Raw genomic sequence first — 24878 nt, 5'->3', positions numbered from 1 at the left:
CGTTATACTCTTGCGTAAATGCGTACAGCCATAAACAATGAACGGGAAACTGTTGTTTTGCTACTAATCGTATCGGATAACAACTGTTTTGCTTGTATTTCAACTATCGTACGGTCAAACAATTACTGTCGTTATGTTACAAATGACGTTAAGTACTGTACAATAGGACTGATATATTTTTTACACTATACCCTTATTCGCTTTGAAGAAAAGATCGGCAAGGAAATATACTGCTCCAGTAACTTTAAGCTGCAAGTTGTAGCTGAAGCTGAGAAAACAATGTTCAAGCTGCTAATGACTATAAATTATCGTGCATCGGCAACATGGATGAAACTCGACCGTAAATAAAATTGTAGAGAATGTATTTTAAAACTACTGGGCATGAAAGAATACAAATTACTGCTGTTTTCACGCCGATAAAAGATAAATACGTAAAGCTCGTATTATGATGAAATCAAGAGAAAATAGCGAACGGCATCATTATTTTTTTTACACAAAACAAAATCGGCGTCGGTGACCCTGGTAGTTTGACGCCAGATAACTCTCAATTAATCAATCAATTACACAAAACAAACATGCCCCCAAAACGGCCAACCGCGATTCCCGCGAACGTCATATATTAACGAAAAAAATAGCTATTAATTTCACAACGAGACGTATTTAAGTTATATTTTGACTTAAAAACACTTCGTATAACGAAAAATATCCTTGTCCAAGATAAATAAAGTATCTATATTCATTTACGCTTACTGGAAGTAAGAAAAGCGCACTGAACTGAGTTAAATGGGGCGAAATAAACACCGCGTTATCGATTCCAAAACAAAACATTGATCGCAGTTTATAATACAAAAGCAATATGAGAATATACGCAATTGGATACAATGCAGTAGTAAAGCATAACTTTTTAAAAGATCCATGAAAAAGATGCACATTCGTTATGTTGATGTTTGTAGGCTATAATGCTGTTAATATGTGAATAGAGTTCAGTATAATGTAGGCTAGGCTACCGTATATACAGCCTATACGATATACCTTAGCGTAGGCCAAAAGACAATAATAAATGTAAAAAATGGAACAGCAAAAGCATGCTTGCGTTTACAAACACCTCTAGTTTGTCGATGCAGCACACAGCGCCACCAAATCGAAGCGGCCGGCGAGCAAGTTAGTGCAGCGACCCGGGAAATTTGAAAATTAGTGCGGAAACATTAGAAATAACTCTAGCCGAAATTTGTGCCGGATTACTGATTGTTCCGGACTACTGATTGCCGGATTAGTGATGGTCAACCTGTATTTCTTGAACACAAGGATAGGCATTAGTAGTTTCGTAAAGGTTGTCAAGGTTGCAGATATACTCCTTATCTTTCAAAAGTATACAATCTCTTAATTGAACATCAGTAATAAATGACATCATTAGCCCATGTTCTTCTAATGCAAAATTGATGTGGTTGACATTTGAAATAATTACGTTTTCCTTTATCAACATGGGAAAAGGATGTATGGACACCAGTACATCTGCCTCTTTTTGATTAAATGGTAACACTAGGATAATCTTATTTTTAAGTACCTTGGTGGTTATTAAATTATAATAGACCATTATATCCTTTACCATAGGGGTATAATGTCCTTCTACCAAAAAAATCACTAATTATGCCCTCTAACTCCCTTGGGTTAATTAATGTTGGACTTAATATTCCTTTATAGGCTAACAAAATGGCATTTAACAGATCTTTATGGTCTTGTAAGACAGTTCTAACATTGTTCATAAAGGTATTTTAATGTTGTTCATCTGTTATTATCTTAATCTCTTTGGTAATGTTGCTGTTCACTGCATTAATGAATACTTTTATTTTTTTCAATTCCTCACTGTTTAAGTTTTGAGAGCTTATAATCTTATTTAACACAATGCCCCTTGTTGCTGCCCATTTCTCTAGTTTGTCTACACGGGCACTTTCTTTTTCTACATTAGAATCTGTAGCTACTCCAAATAACTGATTAAGTGCTGTCCCTATAAAAGATAAGAGGGATCGTTTGGATCTTGTGTTTAACACACTTCCTATGTCATTATCTAGTTTTTCCAACAATGGTAAAACACTGTTATTTTCACTTTTCTTAATTAATGATTTTAATTCCCTTTGAACATCTTTCAACGTCATTTCATTGATAAGCACTGATGTAATGTCAATACTCACAATACCCAAGTCCTTAATTAATTTCACAGATCCCTTTTTCTCTAGTAGTGCACCCTTCCGGATCACCACCTCGGATGACACATAAAGCAGTGTTATGATAACCAAGAAGAACCGCACGTTTGTATCTGTAAGAATAAGCCTTATCAGATATTCTGTATACATGAGGTATTTTAATGTCTACATATTGTTTATATATAACAGTTCATCACTTTACATAAATTTATCTTTTTCTTAAGTTGTATTTGTTATTTATTGGTTCCTGTTTATCTTCTTTCAATAATTCAACTATTCTTTTATTTGACCAAGAGTCTGTTTTTATTACCTTTACATGATTATGATCTTTGGCTTATTTAATTTCAACACTTCTAATACCCTATAAGGACCTTGAAACTTTGGGGATACTTTTTTTACATTAGGACCTTCCGGAACATGATTCTGAACATATACCTGAGCACCTACTACAATTTTTGGTTTAGCTGTATTTTTGTCATAGTACTTTGCTTGGACACTCTGAACTTCCTTAAGTCTAGTCCTCATCTGTTTGATCGTTTCATACGTACGTCTAGTTTTCCAGGCAATATAGTCATCGTAGTTATAAGCAGGACCCACTCAGACAGGTCAGACGGACAGAGACCCGATTTATGCTCCCTCTGCGCAGTGACGTCAGCTGATCCACAACTCACTTGTCTGCGCCCCCTCTCTCTCTCTCTCTCTCTCTCTCTCTCTCTCTCTCTCTCTCTCTCTCCCTCCTCTGCCCTCCCTCTCTCTCTCTCGATATTGATTTGGACATCCTAGATTAACTGACAGTATATTTATCATGTCTATAGCATATTTCTGAAAGGGGAATAAATATATAACTATTACATTACTGTAAAGTTTATTGACACAGTTTATATATAAATGATATACGTACGCAGTTATGTTTGTTTGTTCTGCATTACCATTACCTTATCAATTTCATATGTTTTTTACTTTCACTTCTGCGCGTCTTGTCTTATTTCTTATTTATCCTGATATTATTTAACTTCCTTATTTTACAGAACACTGATATTTTGGCAAAGAAGGCTATGACATCATTTGGTAAATCAACTCCCGCCCTCTCAATTTCAGATATAATATTTCTAAAGCACTCTTTTCCCGCCTGTAGACTGACTCCATGCACAGTTTGAAATACTTCCCTCATTGTAGTTAATTGAGAATAAAATGACTCTGAGGGAGCATACAGTTCACCTCTGATTACTTCATCTGTTCACTTCTTATCCTTGGCCACACATTCACTAGCTTTCTGACCTAGGTGAGGATATTTTACACAACACTTCCTTGCAATATACCCACCAATGTATCTAAGAGATTCTTCTTCTATAACTACATCAATTGATTTACATCAATTTTTATCATCATCAATCTCATCATCTACATCATTTTCTAGCTCACACTCAAGATCCAAGTCTCTGAAACAGTTACTAGTAATGTAAAGTTCGACTGCTGGATCTCTTTCACAGAAAGCTTTACCTTTATTATTTGTTTTCATCAGGCCATCACTTGTAGACAAGTAATCTAAATTATCATTAGTTAAGTTTACATTCTCCGACAGTAGAGCAACATCTTTTTCTAAGAGTAATTTCTTTAACCTGAATTTCACAGTGAGAGAACTAGGGTGTTCATAGGGCCCGTGCATTTGTCGTATGCACCCAAATAAATGTTCCAAATTATCTTGATTTAACTTTCTTGTCAAAATGTATTCAACACCGAAAGACTCACGAAGCATATTGTGCAAGCCAATTAGTGAGTGAGAAGATAAGACTACACCTTTCTGAAACATGTATAGCCCTTTACGCTGTGAATCTTTTACCCTCATTGTTGACATTACTTCAGCCATTCTTTGCAGAACATTTATTTGGTCACATAAGTTAACACCAAATGTATTAGGTAACTGTTTGTCCCCAAACTTATGAGAAGAATTCATTAGGTCAAACCACTGATCCACCATGTTGATGAACTCAGCAGTTTCCTTCCATTACCTATTCACCAACAGTCCCTTTTCTCCAAGATATGAAATTGAACCAGAGCATGTATTTGATAAAAGTCGGGTTGCACATTTAACTTACTGTTGCTGATGACCAGATACATTCAAATGCATTTCACTAAGTTTGTATGCTAAACCATAGCCTACTCGGTCTTTGTTGCTGTTAACATTTCCCTGATACAGGCATCAGATATGAAACTACCATCCTTCAGGTAAAAGTCAAAGCAACGACACCTTTGCATAAATACAGGTAAAAGTCAAAGCAATGACACCTTTGCATAAATACAAAGTTACAACAGTTCAACAAAACATACAAAAGTTGCTCTACATTGCTATAAATACATAACAATTCCTCAAATACACCTCCCTCCAAAAAAACTGTAACAGCGCCATAAAACACACACACACACACACACACACACACACACACACTAATACATAATACTGCTTTATAGTGTAATTACCTTGAGGCATAAGGAGAGATAGAATTGCATCATCTTTTAATGTTCATTGTCGCTTAGGAGTATCGATTCCAAGGAGTCATGTCATCTTTGTAGTCAGTGTCAGCAAAATGCACAGAGCATACCACTGCATTATCAGCGTTCATGCTATCAGTGCGACAACAGCAATGAATCCATCGTTGTTTAAGTTCTTTTGTCCTTGGAAAACGGAAGTATCGTATGTCTGATCCTGATGTTTTTGTTCTTGATTATAGCACCCGTATGCTGAACAGTTGTCTGGCATATCTGCGGCACTGGAGTATGTCTAGTGGAAAAAGATCACAATGAAAAGGTGTACACATGAGGATGGCATGGGTGAGACTGGTGCACAGTACTACATGTAAAGGTGCAGCTGACGTCATCACTCACTCCCGCCTCGAGCTCAACCTGTCTGAGTGGGTCCTGGTTATAAGTATGTCGGGGTGGTGTGGCATCATCTAGTAACGTATTTGGTAGTCTCTTCTCGTATCCGTATAACAAGTAGTGTGGTGATTCTCCTACTGTCTCATTTACAGTATTGTTTATAGTAAACTGTACGTCTTCCAAAGCTAAATCCCAGTCTTCTGTATTAGGTTTAACTAAAGTTTTCAGGATATCCTTTACCGTACGATTCGTTCTTTCTACTGCTCCATTTGAACTTGGTTTATATGCTGTGATTTGACATTTATTTATCTCATAAAATTCACATAATTTTCTTAAAAGTTCACTAGCCCTTATACGCCGAGCCTCTATTTACAAAAGTGTCTGCCGTATGCCGGCGGCGTTCGGGAGTTAGCGCCGAAGCGGAAAAATTTTTTTTTTCAAAAAATCACAGCACGCTTAGTTTTTAAGATTAAGAGTTCATTTTTGGCTCCTTTTTTTGTCATTGCCTGAAGTTTAGTATACAACCATCAGAATTGAAAAAAATATCATTATCATATATAAATATTGAAATATATAACAGCGTGAAAAAAAATTTCATATATAATTGTATACAAATCGCGCTGTGAGCAAAACGGTTAAAGCTAATAAGTTATTTTTTTCTTTGTATTGTAAACTAAATTGCGATGATTTTGGTATATAACAAATTGTAAAACGATCAAAGCAACACAGAGAAAATATTATCACAAAATGATGCATGAATTCGTAACGCGCGGACGTAAAAAAGTTTTTTTCAAAAATTCACCATAAATCGAAATATTGTGCTAGAGACTTCCCGTTTCTTGCAAAATGAAGTTAATTGATTGAATATTACTCGAATGTAAGTTTTTTTTAGCTTACAATTGCAGTTTTCGACTATTTCTGTCGAGTTAAAGTTGACCCAAGGTCGAATTTTTTCAATTTATCGTGATTTATATGAAAATATTTCAAAACTAATAAACGTTATAACCATGAGTTATTTATTATTCTGTTCTACATGAAATTGCGCACATTTTCATATATAAAACTTTATGTAACGACTAATATAAAACGGTGCAAACATTACGACAAAGTGGCGAAAGAATTTCTGAGATGTTCGGCCGAGTTACCTCGTGGACGTAAGGAAAACGTTTCTTTAAAAAATTCACCATAAATCGAAATATTGTGCTAAAGACTTCCAATTTGTTGCAAAATTAAGGTAAATGATTGAATATTGCTAGAATGTAAGATTTTTAGCTTGCAATTGCGTTTTTCTACCATTTCGGTCGAGTCAAAGTTGATCGAAGGTTGAAATTTTGGCACTTATCGTGATTTATATGAAAATATTTTAAAACTGATAAAAGCTACAACCATGAATTATTTTTTGTTGTATTTTAAATGAAATTGCGCACATTTTCATATAAAACTTTATGTAACGACTAATATAAAACGGTGCAAACATTACGACAGTGACAAAAGAATTTCTGAGATGTTCGGCCGAGTTACCGCGCGCGGATGTAAGGAAAAAGTTTTTTTTCAAAAATTCACCATAAATTGATATATTGTGCTAGATACTTCCAATTTGTTGCAAAATGAAGGGAAATGATTGAGTATTACTAGAATGTAAGAGTTTTAGCTTACAATTGCGTTTTTCGACCATTTCGGTCGAGTCAAAGTTGACCGAAGGTTGAAATTTTGACACTTATCGTGATTTATATGAAAATATTTCAAAACTGATAAAAGCTACAACCATGAGTTATTTTTGGTTGTATTTTAAATGAAATTGCGCACATTTTCATGTATAAAGCTTTATGTAACGACTAATATAAAACGGTGCAAACATTATGACAAAGTGACGAAAGAATTTCTGAGATGTTCGGCCGAGTTACCGCGCCCGGACGTAAGGAAAAAGTTTTTTCAAAAATTCACCATAAATTTAAATATTGTGCTAGAGACTTCCAATTTGTTGCAAAATGAAGTTAAATTATTGAATATTACTAGAATGTAAGAGTTTTAGCTTACAATTGCGTTTTCCGACCATTTCGGTCGAGTCAAAGTTGACCGAAGGTTGAAATTTTGGCACTTATCGTGATTTATATGAAAAAATTTCAAAACTGGTAAACGCTACAACCATGAATTATTTTTGGTTGTATTTTACATGAAATTGCGCACATTTCCATGTATAAAACTTTATGTAAAGACTAATATAAAATGGTGCAAACATTACGACAAAGTGACAAAAGAATTTCTGAGATGTTCAGCCGAGTTACCGAGCGCGGACGTAAGGAAAAAGTTTTTTTCAAAAATTCACCATAAATTGAAATATTGTGCTAGATACTTCCAATTTGTTGCAAAATTAAGGTAAATGATTGAATATTACTAGAATGTAAGATTTTTAGCTTACAATTGCGTTTTTCGACCATTTCGGTCGAGTCAAAGTTGACCGAAGGTTGAAATTTTGGCACTTATCGAGTCAAAGTTGACTGAAGGTTGAAATTTTGGCACTTATCGTGATTTATATGAAAATATTTCAAAACTGATAAAAGCTACAACCATAAATTATATTTTGTTGTATTCTAAATGAAATTGCGCACATTTTCATATATAAAACTTTATGTAACGACTAATATAAAACGGTGCAAACATTACGACAAAGTGACGAAAGAATTTCTGAGAAGTTCGGCCGAGTTACCGCGCGGACGTAAGGAAAAAGTTTTTTCTCAAAAATTCACCATAAATCGAAATATTGTGCTAGAGACTTCCAATTTGTTGCAAAATGAAGGTAAATGATTGAATATTACCAGAATGTAAGAGTTTTAGCTTACAATTGCATTTTTCGACAATTTCGGTCGAGTCAAAGTTGACCGAAGGTTGAAATTTTTTGTAGTCGACGTACGGTACGTCCACTCATCACCCGACAGACAATTTTAGTCGACTTACGATATGTCCAGTCGGCGTTGAAGGGCTAGTAAATTCAGCTGCGTTATCAGAAAGAAGAACTTGTGGACATGAATGTCTCGTAATAATTCTAGATTTAAGAGCTTCTGCTACTGTAATTGCATCTCTATTTCTTACTGGTACAATCTCTACATATCTTGTTAGATAGTCTAAAAAGACTACTAATTGTTTATTCCCTCTAACAGTGGTAGGAAATGGACCTAAAAAGTCCATAGATATGACCTGAAATGGATTAAACTCCAATGGGTATTTTTCAAGTGGAGCTTTTGGATTTACGTTACCTTTATTTCTATTACAAACTACACAATTTTGTACAAAGTTCTTGGCATCTTCACTACAATAGGGCCAAAAATAGTTTCTGGTTAGGATTCTATTTGTCTTTTTGATTCCAGGATGTCCTGCTAACTTGTATGAGTGGGTTAGTTCTAAAACTTCTCTGATTAGTGTTTTTGGGATGTATAGACGAGAATAATCATTCTTCTCTGTTGGTCTTTTATACAATAATCCATTGATTAAAACAAAATCAGGTTTTAAAGATTCATCTGTCATTAATTGTCCTATTATATTCCTGATTTCTGTATCCATCCCTTGCTGTTGTATTTGTACTCTTTCTAAATCTAAATCTCTACCACTTGACAGCTAAAACAAAAAGTATTAGTGGTAATACATTTCTCTGTTTCTTCTTGGGATCTGGATAATGCATCTGCTAGTGTATTAAATTTTCTGGGATATATCTGAATTCTGGTGCAAATTCTAGTACACTAATGAACCATCTATTGAACTTCAAGTTATTTGTAAAAGTTCTCTTTTTAAACAAATCATTTTATTGGTTTGTGATCAGTAAGTACACTGACTTTATGTCCTAAGATTATGTGTCTAAATTTCCTTAGACCCCAGTATAATGCTAAGCATTAAGCTTTCTTTGTGTTATAATTTTCTCTGCAGCATTAAAACTCTACTGGCATAATATACTGCTCTCATTCTTGTTTTATCCTTCTTACAGCCATAGCCCGGTACTTGAGGCATCACAGGCTAAGTAAAAGTCTTTGGAGAAATCTGGGTAGACTAGTATGGGATTTCTGGTCATTTTACTCTTTAGTGTTTGAAAGGCTGTCTCTTGTTCTTTATTCCATTCATCTGTTTACCCGCTACTCTTATTATTTTGCTTTGACCCTGAATTAGCATTTCTTTAACGCCTAAGTAATTTGTTAATGTGTATTTATCAATTAGGCCTATGCTTACAGTACTACCTGAATCCATAAGGACAGTACATAATTTATTCTGTATTGGAATTTTAATGATAGGTAAATCCTTTCTGATTATTTCTTCTTCGTCCATGGAAAATACAACTTCTTTACTCTGCAATATGTATAGTGCCGATGAACCCTCACCTCTCCTTTTTGCTAATTCTTCTACTCTTAATTTATCTTCTTGAAGGGACTTTCTTGTGGTATTCTGTGTAGGGATAAATTGTCATTGATTTGAGGACTTATTTGATGTTGAGCGATTACTACTTAATTCAACTATTTCTTTATTTCCCTCTTGTGTTTTAAACCAGCAATTCTTTGTTAAATGTCCTACTTTCTTACAAACCGTGCAGATTCTAGGCTTTCTACACTCATTTGTAAAATGATTTGTATACCCGCAGTTTTCACAGGCTGTCTTTGGTCTCGCCCCTTGAGCCCAATAGTTCCCTTGGGTTGTAGAGTTTGTGTTTGAGTTTTGACCATATCTATAAGGTTTGTGTGGTCCACTCTTTGTTAGATTGTTTCTTCCCTTTTGATCTGGATTCCATTTTCTTTTAGTATTTTGGGCATATTTCCCTTGGAAGGTATTTGGTCTATTTCCTACTTGTCTGGAATTATCATAGAATTTATTATTCATTTTAAAATTAGGATTATTATTTCTGACTTTCCTTTCATTTTGTGCTTCTGTTGTTCCCACAAATTCCTTGGATAGATTTATCTCTTTCCTTTGGATTTCTTCTCTCATTGTCTTCAATGTTTGAAGGCTTGTTTTCTTGGGATCAAGTTTTATTTTTCTGAAAGCCTTCTTTTCCTCTTCTCCAAGGATATTATATATTGTTCCAAATGACACGTAATTTAATGCATGTCGTAGCTCAACTAAGTTATGGGCACTATCCCCAAACTGAGTCTTGTCTCCTATAGTAATGCCTGTCTTCATTAAGTCTTCGGTTATTTTCTCTATTGCATTCTCCACACTTGCGTACAAATTAGCAATTGTTTTATATTGAGGGTTAAGAAATCTAGTTAGGTTATATAAACTGTCAGTCTTATTTACTGGTTCCCAGAGTGATAAACAAATTTCTTTAAATTCTACATAGTTATTAAGTTTGCTAAAACTTGTGGAATTCAAAGTTTTATGTGCGTCTCCATGTTCTGAGCTGACGAGCAACAAGGCTTCATTTATTTTAGCTCTTTCATCTGTTATTCCCCCTGAATTTATACGACTATCTGCATCTGCTAGCCAATGATTTACAGTATAGGATTCGAGTCTACTTTTGTCAGGATTGGAATCATCCACCTGTCCACAGAAGCGTGTGGCGGTTGTTATTACGGCCGCCTGATTCATTGTATAAAATTGTAAGGTGCGAGTATTATTAGTATTATTAGTATTGTTACTATTATTATTACTGTTAGTAGTACTAGAATGATTAACACTATTTGGTCCTGGTTATTTGTGTTATTATTGTTAGTGTTTCCTTGCACTACAGCGGAGTGGGAATTTAGTCTTGAAATTCGACTTCGTCTAATTGTCGACGGTCTTAAATCGTAATGTGAATGTCTAACAGTGTTCAGTAATTCTTCAAACACTCGTTGCATGTCCACACACACAAAAAAATTATTCAATCAGGGTACATCAATCATAAAAAAAGTTTTTGTTATATTGTACCAAAATTAAAACAATTTGTCAAATTGTCACAAAAAAAAAATTAAACTCTCTATTGAGTTCAAGTGCACAAGTAAAACCTTTTTCAATACAGAAAAGAAATTCTTATATGAAATTGGGCATCATATCATAAAAATTCATCACAATAAGTACATAAAATATATATATAACTTCTCAAATAATCATCACCAACCGAGTGAAGAAAAAAAAAATAACTAATTCCCTGTCTAAATTATTTACTAAATAATTAATTATCATAGAGAGAGTAATGCTGGTATTTATGCAAAAGGAATTTTATTCACTAGAGAGAGTTTTCTTAAATTTCAATCTTATTGAAAGATGCAAAAAAAATATATATATATATCTTCACTTATTTACTTATTAAGAGAGAGAGCGGACAGTATTTTCATTTCTCGCCAACCTACTGTGGTTGTTATGCTGATATCGTGATATCGCTAAATGTTGTGCCTTCACTGCAATTCTTCGTTGCCGTATCCTCATAAAAAAATTACACTGCGTCGGTGATGTTTTTCGCTGTAGTTTTCCGCCTTCGGAATCTTGTTGCAAGTTCTCTGGCTGTTTTTCTTCAATCACTTCGATGAAATGTCGCAAACACTAGGCTTATTATCGCTGTCGGCGTCTTGCTCAATTTGTTGACGGTAACAGTTCTAAATGTTTTTGCTTCGGGACGCACTAATACTCTTTTTATTCACACTCGACCTTCTCTTGTAAGCTGCTATTTCTTCACATAACTTTTGTTCGCTGGAGTGTTTTATTCCTTCAGATATATTTTGCTCGTCGTCGTAAAAAAATCTAAGTTCGTTTTGTAGAATTTCGTTTCACTGTAACTTAAATAATTGCACTGATAATTTCATTAATGTTCGTTTGTTTCATCTCACCTTCTGGATCCAATTACGGCTGCCACCATTGTTATAAAGGGATCTTCTTCTCCTCTTTGTGTTTGGTATAATTTTTAGTCTCTCACTTCTTACCTTGGTTTCTTCTAAATGTGTCCCTCAGCATCGCTTCACTGATGATGTGCTATCTTCTTTATATTAATTAATTTAAGTATTGATATCTCTCAGAAAGGCATATAGAGACGAGATCGGTAATTTCTTCACTTTAATTAGTATTTAGTATTATAAGGATCAGTACAAAATTAACAACTTATAATGATAGAAAACGAAATCACTCTGGAGCTATAACTTGGCTCTGTCTTTATGGGGAACACTGAAGCAAGGGGAGACGTACTCTCCCTTGAAGGACACAGTTCTGATCTGTCCTCTCCTGGCATTCTCCAGCCTGTTGGACCCCTAGAATTCTTGTTATCTGCAATCCCACCTCCTTCTAGCCTTATTGGAAGGATTTATCAGCAAGGCCTCCCCTTCAAGTAGCTGATTGGAAGGACTGTAGTGGGTGTGATTCAAATCTCTCCTTAGAGGACCTGATTGGAGGTGATCTTAGGAGGGTGTGTGAAAGATCCCTCCCTAGTATGTTTGATTGGAGGTTGTAGAAGTACATCACTTTGTCCAACCCCCAATTTCCTGGAATTTCCATGAAAACGCCTCCTGCGAAGGCAGGGTTATAGAACTAGCTGCTGTAAGCATTTAGGCTGTGCTGACTCATGAATTGGTTAGCTTAATCGCGAGGCCCTTATTTCTCACTTTTACGATTGTTTTTTTATGACTTCCACACGATATACTGCTTATGGTTCATGCAAAAAATCCTGCCTCGATCAGCATATTGGAATCACGATAACAACAACAGCTTTTGGGCGTTATCACTGTGTTCATTGCCTCCCTTTTTATTCTTACTTCTCTCTCCTAACTTTTTCTCTTTTCTATATTTCTCTCTCTCTCTCTCTCTCTCTCTCTCTCTCTCTCTCTCTCTCTCTTTTCTTTTTCTCTTTTCTATCTAATTTACCTACCTATTCTACACCACAACATTAGGATGATCTCAAATCTTCTGTTACGATTACAACCCGAACTCCAAAAATCAATACTTTTTCTAATGTTTCTGTTCTTCCTATTTGTGGGTAAAATGGGGAAGTCCATCTCTGCTGCCATTTTGTACGAATGTACCGTCTGATAACTGGATGCATATCTAAATGTGGCACCTTATTAGTTAAGAAATCACATCTTGCGGCATCCTTTGCTTCACTATCAGCGAGTTCGTTCCTTTCTAGGCCAGTGTGCCCAGGAATCCAACAAAACTTTACTGATTTGTGGCGAACAAAAAGATAAAAAAAGCCATTCCTGAGCCTTTTGAATTAAGGAATGGGTGGTGTTAAACTTCTTTGGGGCTTCTATAATACTCCTTGAGTCACTATACATTACTGTGGATTTAAATTTCTTATAAGATGCAAGATTTAAAGCATCAGCTATGGCTGTTGCTTCAGCAGTGAAAATGGATGAGGTGTCTGATAACTTTTTTTATATGATTTCCCCCTCACACACCACTGCACATCCTACTCCATCTTCCAATTTTGATCCGTCAGTGTAGATTTTCCTGTCACTTATATACCTCTCATCATGCTCCAAAAATTTGTTTCTGACTTCTTCCAGACGATCTTTCTTCTTTGTCTCTTTAATGCAGACATCTATTGCTGAAATGAACATGTGGTGTCATATACCTTTTCCAAATCAAAGAAAACTCCTATTGTTTGGCTCTGTTTAGCAAAACCTTGTTGTATTTGGTTTGAGAGCCTGAGCAAGGGATCTAAAGTAGATCTACTTTTCCTAAAGCCAAACTGGAATGGAGAAAGCAATTTATTTGTTTCTAAGTGCCATCCAAGTCTGGTGTTAATCATCTTTTCCATCAGCTTACAAACACAACTGGTGAGAGCTATTAGTCTGTAGCTGCTGGGTAAAGCAGGGTCCTTGTTTGGTTTCTTCACAGGGAGGATTAATGATAATTTCCAGCTCTTAGGAATACTACCAGTTTCCCAGATTTCATTTATTATATCTAAAAGAAGTTGCTTTGACTTTTCTGGGAAATGTTTCAGCATTTCATAGAGTATTTTATCTTCACCAGGGGCTGATGGTTTGGTATTCTGCAAGGCATGTTTGAGTTCCTGCAGTGTAAATTTTGCATTATATGGTTCAAAATTATTTTCACTTAAATCAAGAGAAATCTGGGCATTTCTAATGTCTTGGAATTCTACAGAATAGTTCTCACTACTTGATATTCTCGAGAAATGTTCTCCTAATTTTTCTGCGACCCTCTCTGGTTGGGTGATTAGGTCACCATTTATCTTAAGGGTAGGCAGAGGTTCAGGGACAAACTTGCCATTTAATTTTTTAATTTGCTTCCAAATCATTTTGATGGTGTTTTTGAGCAAATGCCATTAATGTAGTACATCCATGACTCTCTTTTTGCTTTTTTAAAATATTTATTTTGCTTGGCCACAGCACGTTGGTAAAAAATAACTTTGTCTTGGGCAGTTCCACTCCTCTATACTTTTTGTAGCATTTTCTAGTGATCTTTCTCATACTACTGCAGGTTTTGTTCCACCTAGGAACTGCTGGTCTAGAGGGCTTCCCTTTTGTTGTTGGAATAGAGGCAATTGCACTGCTGATGGTGGTGTCACTGAAGTAATTATATGCCTCCGAGATGGATGGAAATGATTTTACGTTCTTGTCCATGAGAACAGACTCACTAAATTTCTTCCAGCCTGCCTCATCTACCTTCCATTTGGGAGTTGACTCAGAGGGCTGATTCTTAACTGTTTTTATATGAATTGGGAAATGGTCACTTCCATTTGGATATTCATTTACTGACCACTCATAATCAATTTGAACACTAGGTGAGCAAAAGCTCAGATCGATTGCCGAATAAGTATGGGAGTAGATGTTATGGTAAGTCATGGCTTCATCATTGAGTAAAGTGATGTTATGATCATTCATAATATCCTCCAGCATCCTACCCTTGGCATCTGCCGTGTTCCCGCCCCATATGGGGTTGTGAGCCTTAAAATCACCAAGGAGGAGGAAAGTAGTAGGAAGCTGATTGATAAGTAAATGAATATCGTTGTGAGTGAAATCCAGGTCAGGAGGAAGATAGATGGAGCAAACTGTAATTTGCTTGTCTAAAATGAAAGTTACTGCTACAGCTTGGGGATGAGTATTAATTGATAGCAATAATTACTGCACCTCTCTTAGCTCAATCTCCGATTGGTGGTGGAGAATTATATATGCTGTAATTTAACCCAGGATTATATTGTGTACTTCCAAGCTTAGTTTCCTGGAGACACTCAGTACCTGGGATATGGTCATGGAGCAGTACCTTCAGCTCTTCACTTCAAGCCCTAAGACCTCTACAATTCCACTGTAGTATTGACGTGAAAACTATTTTTTGGGTTTGGTGGAAGTCCCTGTGAATCAAGCCTTCTCATTTACTCTCTTTTGTTTTTTAGTATTATCCAGAGATGATTTGAAAAGGACTGGTCTTGACAGGTTTGGTTTATTATCTGTTGATTTACTGGTGTCATTTTGTTTCCCTTTCTTGTAAGTTTGTTTAAATTCAGGCTGGGGTTCTTGCATCGAGCTTAGTACTTCATGTCTATTACTAAGTGATGCATGTTTAATTGGAGGAGAGGATGAGAGGGAACGTGTTCTCTTTTGGTGCTTTCGTTCCCCAGTCTCCATTAAATCAGCCAGAGACTCTGCCTGAGACAATTACAAGGTGGTTGAATTAAGTGCCATCTTATCCTCCTTGGAGGCTTGTGCTCTAGCCTTAACAGGCCCAAGACCTGACCCAGATGGCTGGGCCACTACCACAGGGGTTGATGCACCAGCTACATTAGAGGGTGCTACCACTGCACCCCTAGCGGTAGATACGGGTAGTGGCTTAAGAACTTGAGCATAGCTAGGTTGTTGTCCTAATTGTCTTTTTGCAAAACTGATACTTATAAGCTCTGTTGGCTTTATTTAGTGCACAGTTCAAATTTGTAAATTTCACAATTTTTGTTATTGGATTTATGTTCCAGTTGGCAATTAACACATTTTGCTTTTCTATTACATTCATCATCATGATGGACACCAGAGCAGTTTATACAAATTTTAGCATTTTTGCAGTTTTTTGATGGGTTGCCAAACTCAAAGCAATGATAGCACTGTATTGGTCTTTGCTAGAAAGGACGTGCTCGTACCCTTTCATTTTCAAATATGACACGAGAAGGTACTTCAGAGCCTACAAAGGTTAAGATGATCATGTTGGCAATAGCTGCCTTTTTCACTCTCCAAACTGAAGTGGGACTCATTTCTAGAATTTGTTCTTCTGTCATGTCATAAAGGTCTTTATCAAATAGCACTCCTCTCCCATAACTAAAGCTTAAGTGGAGCTTGATCTTCGTAATCATTTCATCCTTTTTTTATGTCCAACAAGGTCAGCATATATGCATGAATAAGAACGGTGTTCCTCCCAAAAAGAAAAATATCACCGCTCTTTATTCCTCCCACCTTTTTCTGAAGAAATCTGCAAAATTTATAGTAGTTATAATTTTCCTCCTTGGCTGAAGCTACCACCCACATAGGAGGTTTAGGAGTCCTTATTTCTGCATTCTGGTTTCTCTCTGGTTTATCCTGAGCCCATTTAGATGGCACATAAACGTCCATGTCTTTGGGAACTTTGTCTGTTAAGGCTCCCCTTACTGTAGTTTGACCTATTTGTATGGCACTTATCATACTACTAGCCTTTAGAGCCTCATCATGGCTACTAAAGGTAACCCACGCTTCCCATTTACATTCAATATCAATAAAGTTCATCCTGATTTCTACAACAGTTCCAAATGATTTCAGAGCTGTCGAGATCATTTCATAATCACAACAGACTGCTAAGTCTTCGATATGGAGCATTCCCAAATTTTTCACACAACCTGGCTGTGTTGAAGATTTAATTTTGGATGAAGATTTCTTAGAGAAGTCCTTGTCCTTGCTTGAAGTCGTCATCAATGAAGCATGGCTAGAGGGTCCAGGGGAGGGGAAGTCAGGAGGGGGATCAGGATATTTGTTATTACTGCTTTTTGTCAATTTATTTTTCGAGAAGTCATCAACATTTGGAGAAATTTCAATCTCCAAGGTGGGTGCAGACATCGTCATCTGCGCCAGAACAGCACCACCAGAGGGTCCAGGAGTACTCGAATCCTTATAAATGCTAGACATAAAGATTTGAGAGGGTAAAAAAATAATAATAATAAACCTGAAAATCTTAAAAAGATATCATCAGCCTTTCATGGGGATTATTCTTCCACCAATGGCACAAGTGAGAACTGACCCCCAAATGTCCGCGTCCCTACCCTACCCCACAGGAGATGGCACATGATTATAGTGGCCCAAGTGTAAGCCAAACCCACTTGCTAGGACCGAAGGTATTACAAGAATACTATCATCCCCACTCTAATCATGTTACGGCAAACCGGATAGAATGCCAAGAGTCCTATCCCCAGAACTGGACCCTCCTGGAATCTGTGGTCCAGCCCTAAAGAACAGTTCCGCCTGAAATCTTTCAGGTCCGAACATTATCAGGCAGCTGATGGTCCTACCACAGTTCTCACTATTTAGCTTTGGATATAAACCCAATCCCAGTTATGATATTTTTTCCTGTTTATCAGGTCCAATAAATTTTAGCAAATGTGGAAAATTCCACAAAAATTAATTCAAAGAAATATATGGGACTCTTGGACTCACATCCAGGAACAGATTCTTGGGGTTCAAGAGCCCCCTCACCACGTCAAGATGGTCCCAAATCGAGGGGGTGTTGCTAGCAAGTGATAGTGATGGGTGGTTGATTACATCACACTTAATCTACGTTCCTTGTCTTTTGGTGCCTCTTGAATTTGCGGTGGTAGCTCTATTAATTAGGATGTTACTTATGATGTCGAAGGATTAATTTTGTTTGTTTCGTGATATCAGTTGTTGTTTCTTTTTGTTTTCAATTTGGTCAGACTGATGGATTAATGTCTTTATGCTTTTAAGCACTGTAGTTTGTTTTTGTTTTTCAGGGAGTTCCTTCTAATGGAGTGGAATATAATATTTACGCCAAGGCCAAGCACTGAGACCTGTAGTTGTTTCTAATGATATTTTCTTCTTGTCTGGAAGTTCAGAAATATAATCTCTTTGGTTTTCTTCCAATTATTCTACTTCTATTTCTGATAGTACAGTACATCATATGAGTTTGAGTCTTAAACGCTATAATTTTTGGATTGCATTTTCATCAAAATTTGTTCTATTTTATCTTTCATATGATAGCTTCTCATTACCTTTTGAGTTATGGTTTGTGCCTAGGTTTTTGCTGGGTCATCCAAACCTTTTACTTCAAGTTCTATCTTAAATATTTTTACTTTTGTGCATGCTCTTTTAGATTTTGTATGGTGATTCCGACTACAGTTTATGAAAGCTGATTCATCAGTTCTACTTTGCTGTCTGATCATTTAATAAACAAATTTCACATCTGGAGGTCCTATGGCATCTAGTTTTATCTATAGGCTATTTGCTGCAAACTTTGTGGTGTAAGAGTTTATTTTTCAATGGAAGATCTTGTCCTTTAATTTGAATTTTGCTATTCTTAAAGAGGTTTATTTATTTTTCTTCCTTGAAACAGAAATTTCAGTGCTGTGCAGTTTTTATATTTTTCTAATAGTCTAGTAAAATATTTTTTTTCACTTGGTTATTCTTCACTACAGGAAAACCATCCACGTATTTTTTTCTTTTTTTGTGTGTGTGTGTCTAAAAGTTATTTCAGCTGTTGAATGCTTATTTGACAGGTAGTGTTCAAGTCTTAGTGATGATTTTTGGTTTCCACTTTGTAATATTGAAACCCTGACAAAGTCTTGTCTCAGGGGAATCAAAACAGGTAAAGGTTAAATCTTGCCTGAATTTTGTATTTCGTTCTGTTTTTGGTACCTCAAAAGGTTTCAGTATTAATTGTATTTATTTTTTACTTGACTGGAAAAATCCCGAGGTCACAAGTTGAGGATTCATATTTATAAAAACTGGAAACTTAAAAGTAATACAGAATGGATTCCCTCTGTCTAAGGGGCTCCTACAAGGAGAGGTAATGTTGCTTTAAAAATGAAGTTGTCTTAAGAGTCATCATTCCATTGCAATCAGAACCTTCACTGATAGCAAAGTTTGACATGGAAGTCTAACTTCACTTAGCCACGTGTCAGGTACTCCAGTTTAATGAGTGGAGAGGCTTGCTATCCAACTCCACTCTTCTTCATTGTTTCTAAAACAGAATTTTCCATAACCCAAATCATTTTATTCTTCACTGTACAGTATGTTTTGAAAGGAAAAAACGAAATTAAGGCAAAAAACAATGGCTAAATAAATTTGGTGGGTCAGCAACTGAGGTGCAAGGCTTACAGGGCTTTGATATTTACAATCATCAAAACACCAAGACATTGCTTCTCAGCTACCATCCTTTAAGCCCATAATGATGGCAATGGGCTATCCGGGGTTCCCTCCCCCAACCACATCATATACTCCCCCCTCCATCAAAACCACAGAACAGTTAAATTTGATCATTATTCTGACAGAAGCCATCAATGTATGTCAAAGACCAGGGAGGGAAAAACTGTTAAGGGGATTAACAAGAGGTTAAGTTTTGGGTCCTGGGAACTGGTTTTAAAGGTACAATTAGACCAGCAGGGGTAGACAAACTACCACACCATCATAATCCAGCTTTTCCTTGCAGTACACATGTCCAAACTCATCAGTCCTGAGGCAGTTGGGAAAGTAATTTAATGGAAGAAGAATGGTGCCCATATGGTTGATAAGTTTATAAATCATCTAAGTGATCAAGCAAAAATAACAAATTTTTAAAGTAGTTTGTATTTTTCCTAAGATACAAACCTGAGGCCTTTACATATGGGATTAACTTTCAGCGAGCTGGAAATCCGGCCGTTAAACTTTTGCAAGGCTGTTATGGTTATAGCTACCAATGGTGTGCACTCAATTCTACGCAGTTTACCTTTTGTCCCAGGGTGGTGAGAGGTGGGCCCTTTGTGTAAAGACCTCAGGTTTGTATGTTAGGAAAAATACAAATCACTTAAAAAATTTGTCATTTCTTCCTTCACAAATACAAACCCTTGGTCTTTACATATGGCAGACTTACTTTTGGAGGGAGGATTCTGAGTAAATCTCTAAACTGACTGGTAGTCGGCTCACCTGGGTATTCTCTTCCTGGTCATGAAAGACCATGGAAGGATACCATACCTCTGATCTATTGAACAAGAGAGATGTTCAATCGTCAGACTTCTGGGCATTTCGAATTAAAGGAATATACTATCCTTGATTCAAAAAGGCTTGGATGAACTCACAGTGTCTGAAACTATAAAGCTAAGAATAACCAGTTGGTTTGCTCATAGTCAGTCCCTCTCTCCCCATGCTAGAGAGGAGGAAGGATTTGCATCTACAAATCCAAATGGAGCTAGATTATAGATAGGATATTCAGTCATCTAGATCACCTACATGCACGCCCGTCCAGTATGTGATGGCTTGTTCACTGCTCCTCTGCCCACTGGAAGAGGAAAGAAGACAGGATAAAGGGAGGAGGCCAGTCCCACACACACACCTTCTCCTTACAACTGCACACCTTAGGCCAGATGCAACCTGTCCCTCAAGAGCTGGGTGAACTAAATGACTTATTGAGCATCCACCACAGGATCCATGGAAAAGGAGTCAAGGGACCTATGGGCAACATCCCCAGGTAAAAGGTGATGAATGTGATCTGCACGATTATATTCCATCCTAGTAATCGACCGCCAGGTTCTTCCTGAATACGATGGACAGACCAATGCCCCTGGCCTTAAAAGATCTGGCCCGAAACGTCCTGATGTCCACCAGGAAGTTGCGGGGTATGCTCGTTTGATCATCTCACTAGTCAGAGAAATGACAAATTGGACACTGTTTCTCGGCCAACTCGAAGCTAACGAACGATTCGTTGGCATTGGGTTGAAAGTCTAGTCTTTACGGAGGCAATATATATGTCATACTGTCATTGGAACCACAGGACAACAGAAGTGGAATGATCACCTTTGAAACATGTAGAATGGCGAAAGGCTTAAGCTTCCTGATGTAAATGGATACCAAAGATGTCTTGCTTTATTCAAGGGTGCGAGAAGACAGAACAGAACAGCGCCAACTTCAGTAAGTCAAGAAAAGAAGAACTATGATCACGCTTCTTCAGAGGTTGAACGAATTTCCGAAAGTCAAGGTGCCAAGATCAACTGTCCTTATCTCCTGACTTCAGGGAATGAATTGTTGTAACTACATCCATCTTTCTTGGGATGTGTCTAGTTGGCCACTGTACTGAATATTCCTCTGTCTAATCGTGTACCTGCACTGCAATAGAGTAGATGAAAGGACACTAGTAGCTTTTGTTGACCATAGCACTACTGTGGTGTCATTGCCATTGTGAGGTTCAATAAATGTCAGAAGTGAAAGTCTGATCCTTTATTATTCTCGACAGGTGTTTATAATACAGAAAGCAGATGGAAAGGTAGCCGGCGACCTGAGTCCCCCCCGCTGCCATACAAAGGTTGTGTTTGTTAACAGGCATAAAAAGGCATATATAATGCGTTACAGAACATGTAAAAGGCAGGTATATATATTGGCGGACAGGCCGTACAATGATGCATACAATGAGATACATAAAGAATCTGAAATATCAACAAGTAACATATATGATGTGATTAAAGTACGTATGAAGAGAGAAACACAAGAAAGGAGAGGCGATTTGACGCCCTTACAAATACTCCCCCCTCCCCCAAGACAATGATTAGAGGAGCAATTATTGGATGAAAATAACATTAATCAAGCAGACGCTGAGACAGTCGGAGCAACCCCTGCTCCTGGAGAACTGTGGGCACGGGGTGGAACTGACATCTGGGGTTGGCTCAATGTGTTTCCTGGACTGCCCCAGACCCCACTTTGGTGGGGGAGCAGGTGTGTCTGCGGGGAGGTACTGAGGGGGAACTCTGGGTTGCCTGCCTACTTCCTTTCGTACTTCGATGTCCAACAGGAATGCCGGCTTCAGCCTGTCGTTGGTGATTCAGTCTTCCTGCCCATGAATGTCAAGGAGGTATGCCTTGGTGGTCCACCTGGTGACTCGGTGGGGCCCCGTGTAGGGCCTGGTTAAGGGCGGCCGATGGGCGTCCACCCTGACGAAGACGTAGGCACAGGAGCGTAAGGCGGGTGGGCTGTAGGTAGTGGTTCTGTCGGTGAAGGTCTTATCGCAGGGTGCGAACTTCTGTGCAAGTTCCCTCAACCATGGGAGGGGGGTGTCGGCACCATCAGCCGACAGCGGGAAGAATTCTCCGGGGATGGCCAGTGTATCCCTGTAGACTTTCTCAGCAGGGGAGGCGTCGCCATTTGCCTTTGGTGCAGTACGGAGATCCAGCAGGACCCAGGGCAGCTGTTCCTTCCACCTCTCGTCGGTGCAGCGTGCCATGAGAGCTGCCTTAAGAGAGCGGTGCGCCCTCTCGACTATGCCGTTCACTGCGGGGTTGTAGGCCGTTGTGCTGTGTAGAGTTGTACCCATCAGGCGTGCCAAGGAGACCCAGAGCTCTGACAGGATGGCTGGACCCCTGTCCGTAGTGATGCTGTCTGGCACTCCGAAATGGCTGATCCAACTGGAGAGGAGGGCCTCTGCGCATGACGCTGTTGATGCCTCCTCCATGGGGGTTGCCTCGGGCCAGTGGGTGGAGCGGTCTATGATCGTCAGGAGGTATCTAGCTCCTCCAGATTAAGGAAGGGGGCCCGACGACATCGATGTGGATGTGGCTGAAACGCCGATGAGGCTGGGGGAAGCTGCCGACCCCGGACTCTGTGTGCCAGGACATTTTGCTCGCCTGGCACGGGATGCAGCTCCTTGCCCACTGGCGAACGTCCTTGTTAATGCCGTGCCAGACGAACTTGTTAGTCATGAGGCGTGCTGTTGTGTGCCCTGATGGATGGGAGGGAGAGACGGGGAACTATGTCGAACACCTGCTTTCTCCTCGAAGCGGGCACTAGGGGGCATGGGCGGCCTGTGCTGGTGTCACAGAGGAGAGTTGTGTTCGAGCTTGCTAACGGCACGTCTTCCCACTTAAGAGCTGTCACTGCTGTCCTGTAGTCTGCCGTCTCTGGGTCCGCTGGGCGTCGGCCACTGGGTTTTTCCTGCCAGGGACGTAATTGATGGTGCACCTGAATTCGGAGATGGCGGTCAGGTGCCGCTGTTGCCTTGCAGACCACGCATCTCCCGGCTTTGCAAATGTGTGCAGGTACTTGAAGTGCCTCACAGCCTGGTAGGTAGCCAGCAGCTCTCTGTCGAAGGCACTGTAGCAGGTCTCTGCTGGCAAAAACTTGTGGCTGAAGAAGGACAAGGGCTGGGGGGTACCGTTCACTAGCTGCTTGAGTACTGTGCCGCAGGCGAAGTTGCTGGCGTTCGTTGTCAACCTGAGGGCAGCAGTGGGGTTGTGGTGAGTTAAGGTAGTGGCACTGGAGAGGGCTCTCTTTGTTGCAATGAATGCCTGCTGCTGCGGAGCCTCCCATGTCAGTGTTTTTGGTTTGCCCTTCAGGATTGATGTCAGGGGGTACATAGTGAGGGCGACGTCTGGGATGAAATGTTGGTAGTAGTTTATCATCCCGAGAAACTCCTGAAGGGCCTTGATGGTTTGTGGTTTCGGGAAGTTCTCTATAGCTTTTACTTTAGAGGCCGTGGGGCGCACTCCTGCTGGGGAAATCTCGTGGCCGAGGAAGTCTACTTTTTCTTTCCCGAAAATGCACTTGTTGAACCTGACAACTAGTCTGCTGTCCTGCAGACGTTTCAGGACGGCACGGACGTGGCGAGGGTGTTCCTCTGGGGACCTGGAGAAGATGAGAATGTTGTCGAAGTAGCAGATGCAGAAAGGCAGATCCCCCAAGATGGTGTCCATCAGGCACTGGAATGTGGCACCTGCGTTCCTGAGACCGAAAGTGAAATAGGAAAATGTGTAGCTCCCGAAGGGCGTGATGATGGCGGTCTTTGGGACGTCATCGGGATACACAGGGACTTGGAGGTATGACTTCAGCAGGTCCATCTTGGAGAAAATCTTCACTCCGTGGAGGGCACTTGTTAGGTCTTGCATGTTAGGGAGAGGGTAGTGGTCTGGTGTTGTTAATAAATTCAAACGTCGACAGTCCCCACAGGGCCTCCATGAACCATCGGATTTCTTTTACCATGTGCAGGTGAGAAGCACACGGGCTTGATGCTTTTCAACAGATGCCCATCCGTTCCATTTCTGCGAAGGCCCATTTGGCGTCTTGAAACTTGTGGGGACAGTCGTCAGAACTTGGCATGGATTGGTGGGCCCATAGTGGTGATGTGATGGAAGATGCCGTGCTTTGCTGAAGCCCCAGGTGACTGGCATAGCTCTGGTTTGAATATGTTCGGGAACTCCTGTAGGAGGGACGTGTAGCCGTTGGGGGCTGTGGAGTAGATGGTGGGCATTCCAGGTCCGGTGGAGAGCTGACGGGAGTGGCAGGTTCCTGTGTCAAGGAGGCATTGTCTTGCGACATCAACTAGAAGTCCGTGGTGTCCTAGGAAATCTGTGCCCAGCAGGGGGAACTCTACATCCACGATGATGAAAGGCCAGTGGTATCTGCGTCCCAGAATTGAGATAGTCCGGGTCGTTGTGCCATACGTGCGGATGGGAGTTCCGTTTCATACGTGCGGATGGGAGTTCTGTTTGCTGCTATGAGGGTGGGTGTCGAGTCAGGTATTTTCTTTAAACCTTCCCTGGATGGCAGGAAGACCAACTGCATTGCCCCCATATCTACCAGCAGGCACCATTCGGAAATTTTGTCTCTGATGAAGAAACCTGCTGGTCAGGGGAAGTTGGATTTTGCGGCCACAGCTGTTACTTGTGGCTGCTTTTGTTGTTTTATGTGAAGGAAC

The 24878-nt window shown here is 39.1% G+C and overlaps 1 protein-coding gene across 1 annotated transcript; it reads right to left on the bottom strand.

Moving 5' to 3' along the window:
- Nucleotides 1-22013: 22013 nt before the first annotated feature.
- Nucleotides 22014-22502, bottom strand: LOC136827124 (uncharacterized). The gene has a single exon (XM_067084884.1). The coding sequence runs from the start codon at nt 22500-22502 to the stop codon at nt 22014-22016; it is 489 nt and encodes a 162-aa protein (XP_066940985.1).
- Nucleotides 22503-24878: the final 2376 nt, after the last annotated feature.

This window comes from Macrobrachium rosenbergii, chromosome 41 (genome assembly GCF_040412425.1).
Source record: "Macrobrachium rosenbergii isolate ZJJX-2024 chromosome 41, ASM4041242v1, whole genome shotgun sequence".
NCBI classification, from domain to species: domain Eukaryota; kingdom Metazoa; phylum Arthropoda; class Malacostraca; order Decapoda; family Palaemonidae; genus Macrobrachium; species Macrobrachium rosenbergii.
Note: the sequence above shows the minus strand (reverse complement) of the source record. Positions and strands in the feature narration are given on the sequence as shown.

Excerpts from the sequence above, each read along its gene's own strand:
- LOC136827124 (XM_067084884.1), bottom strand. The coding sequence starts at position 22,502 with ATGGGTACAACTCTACACAGCACAACGGCCTACAACCCCGCAGTGAAC.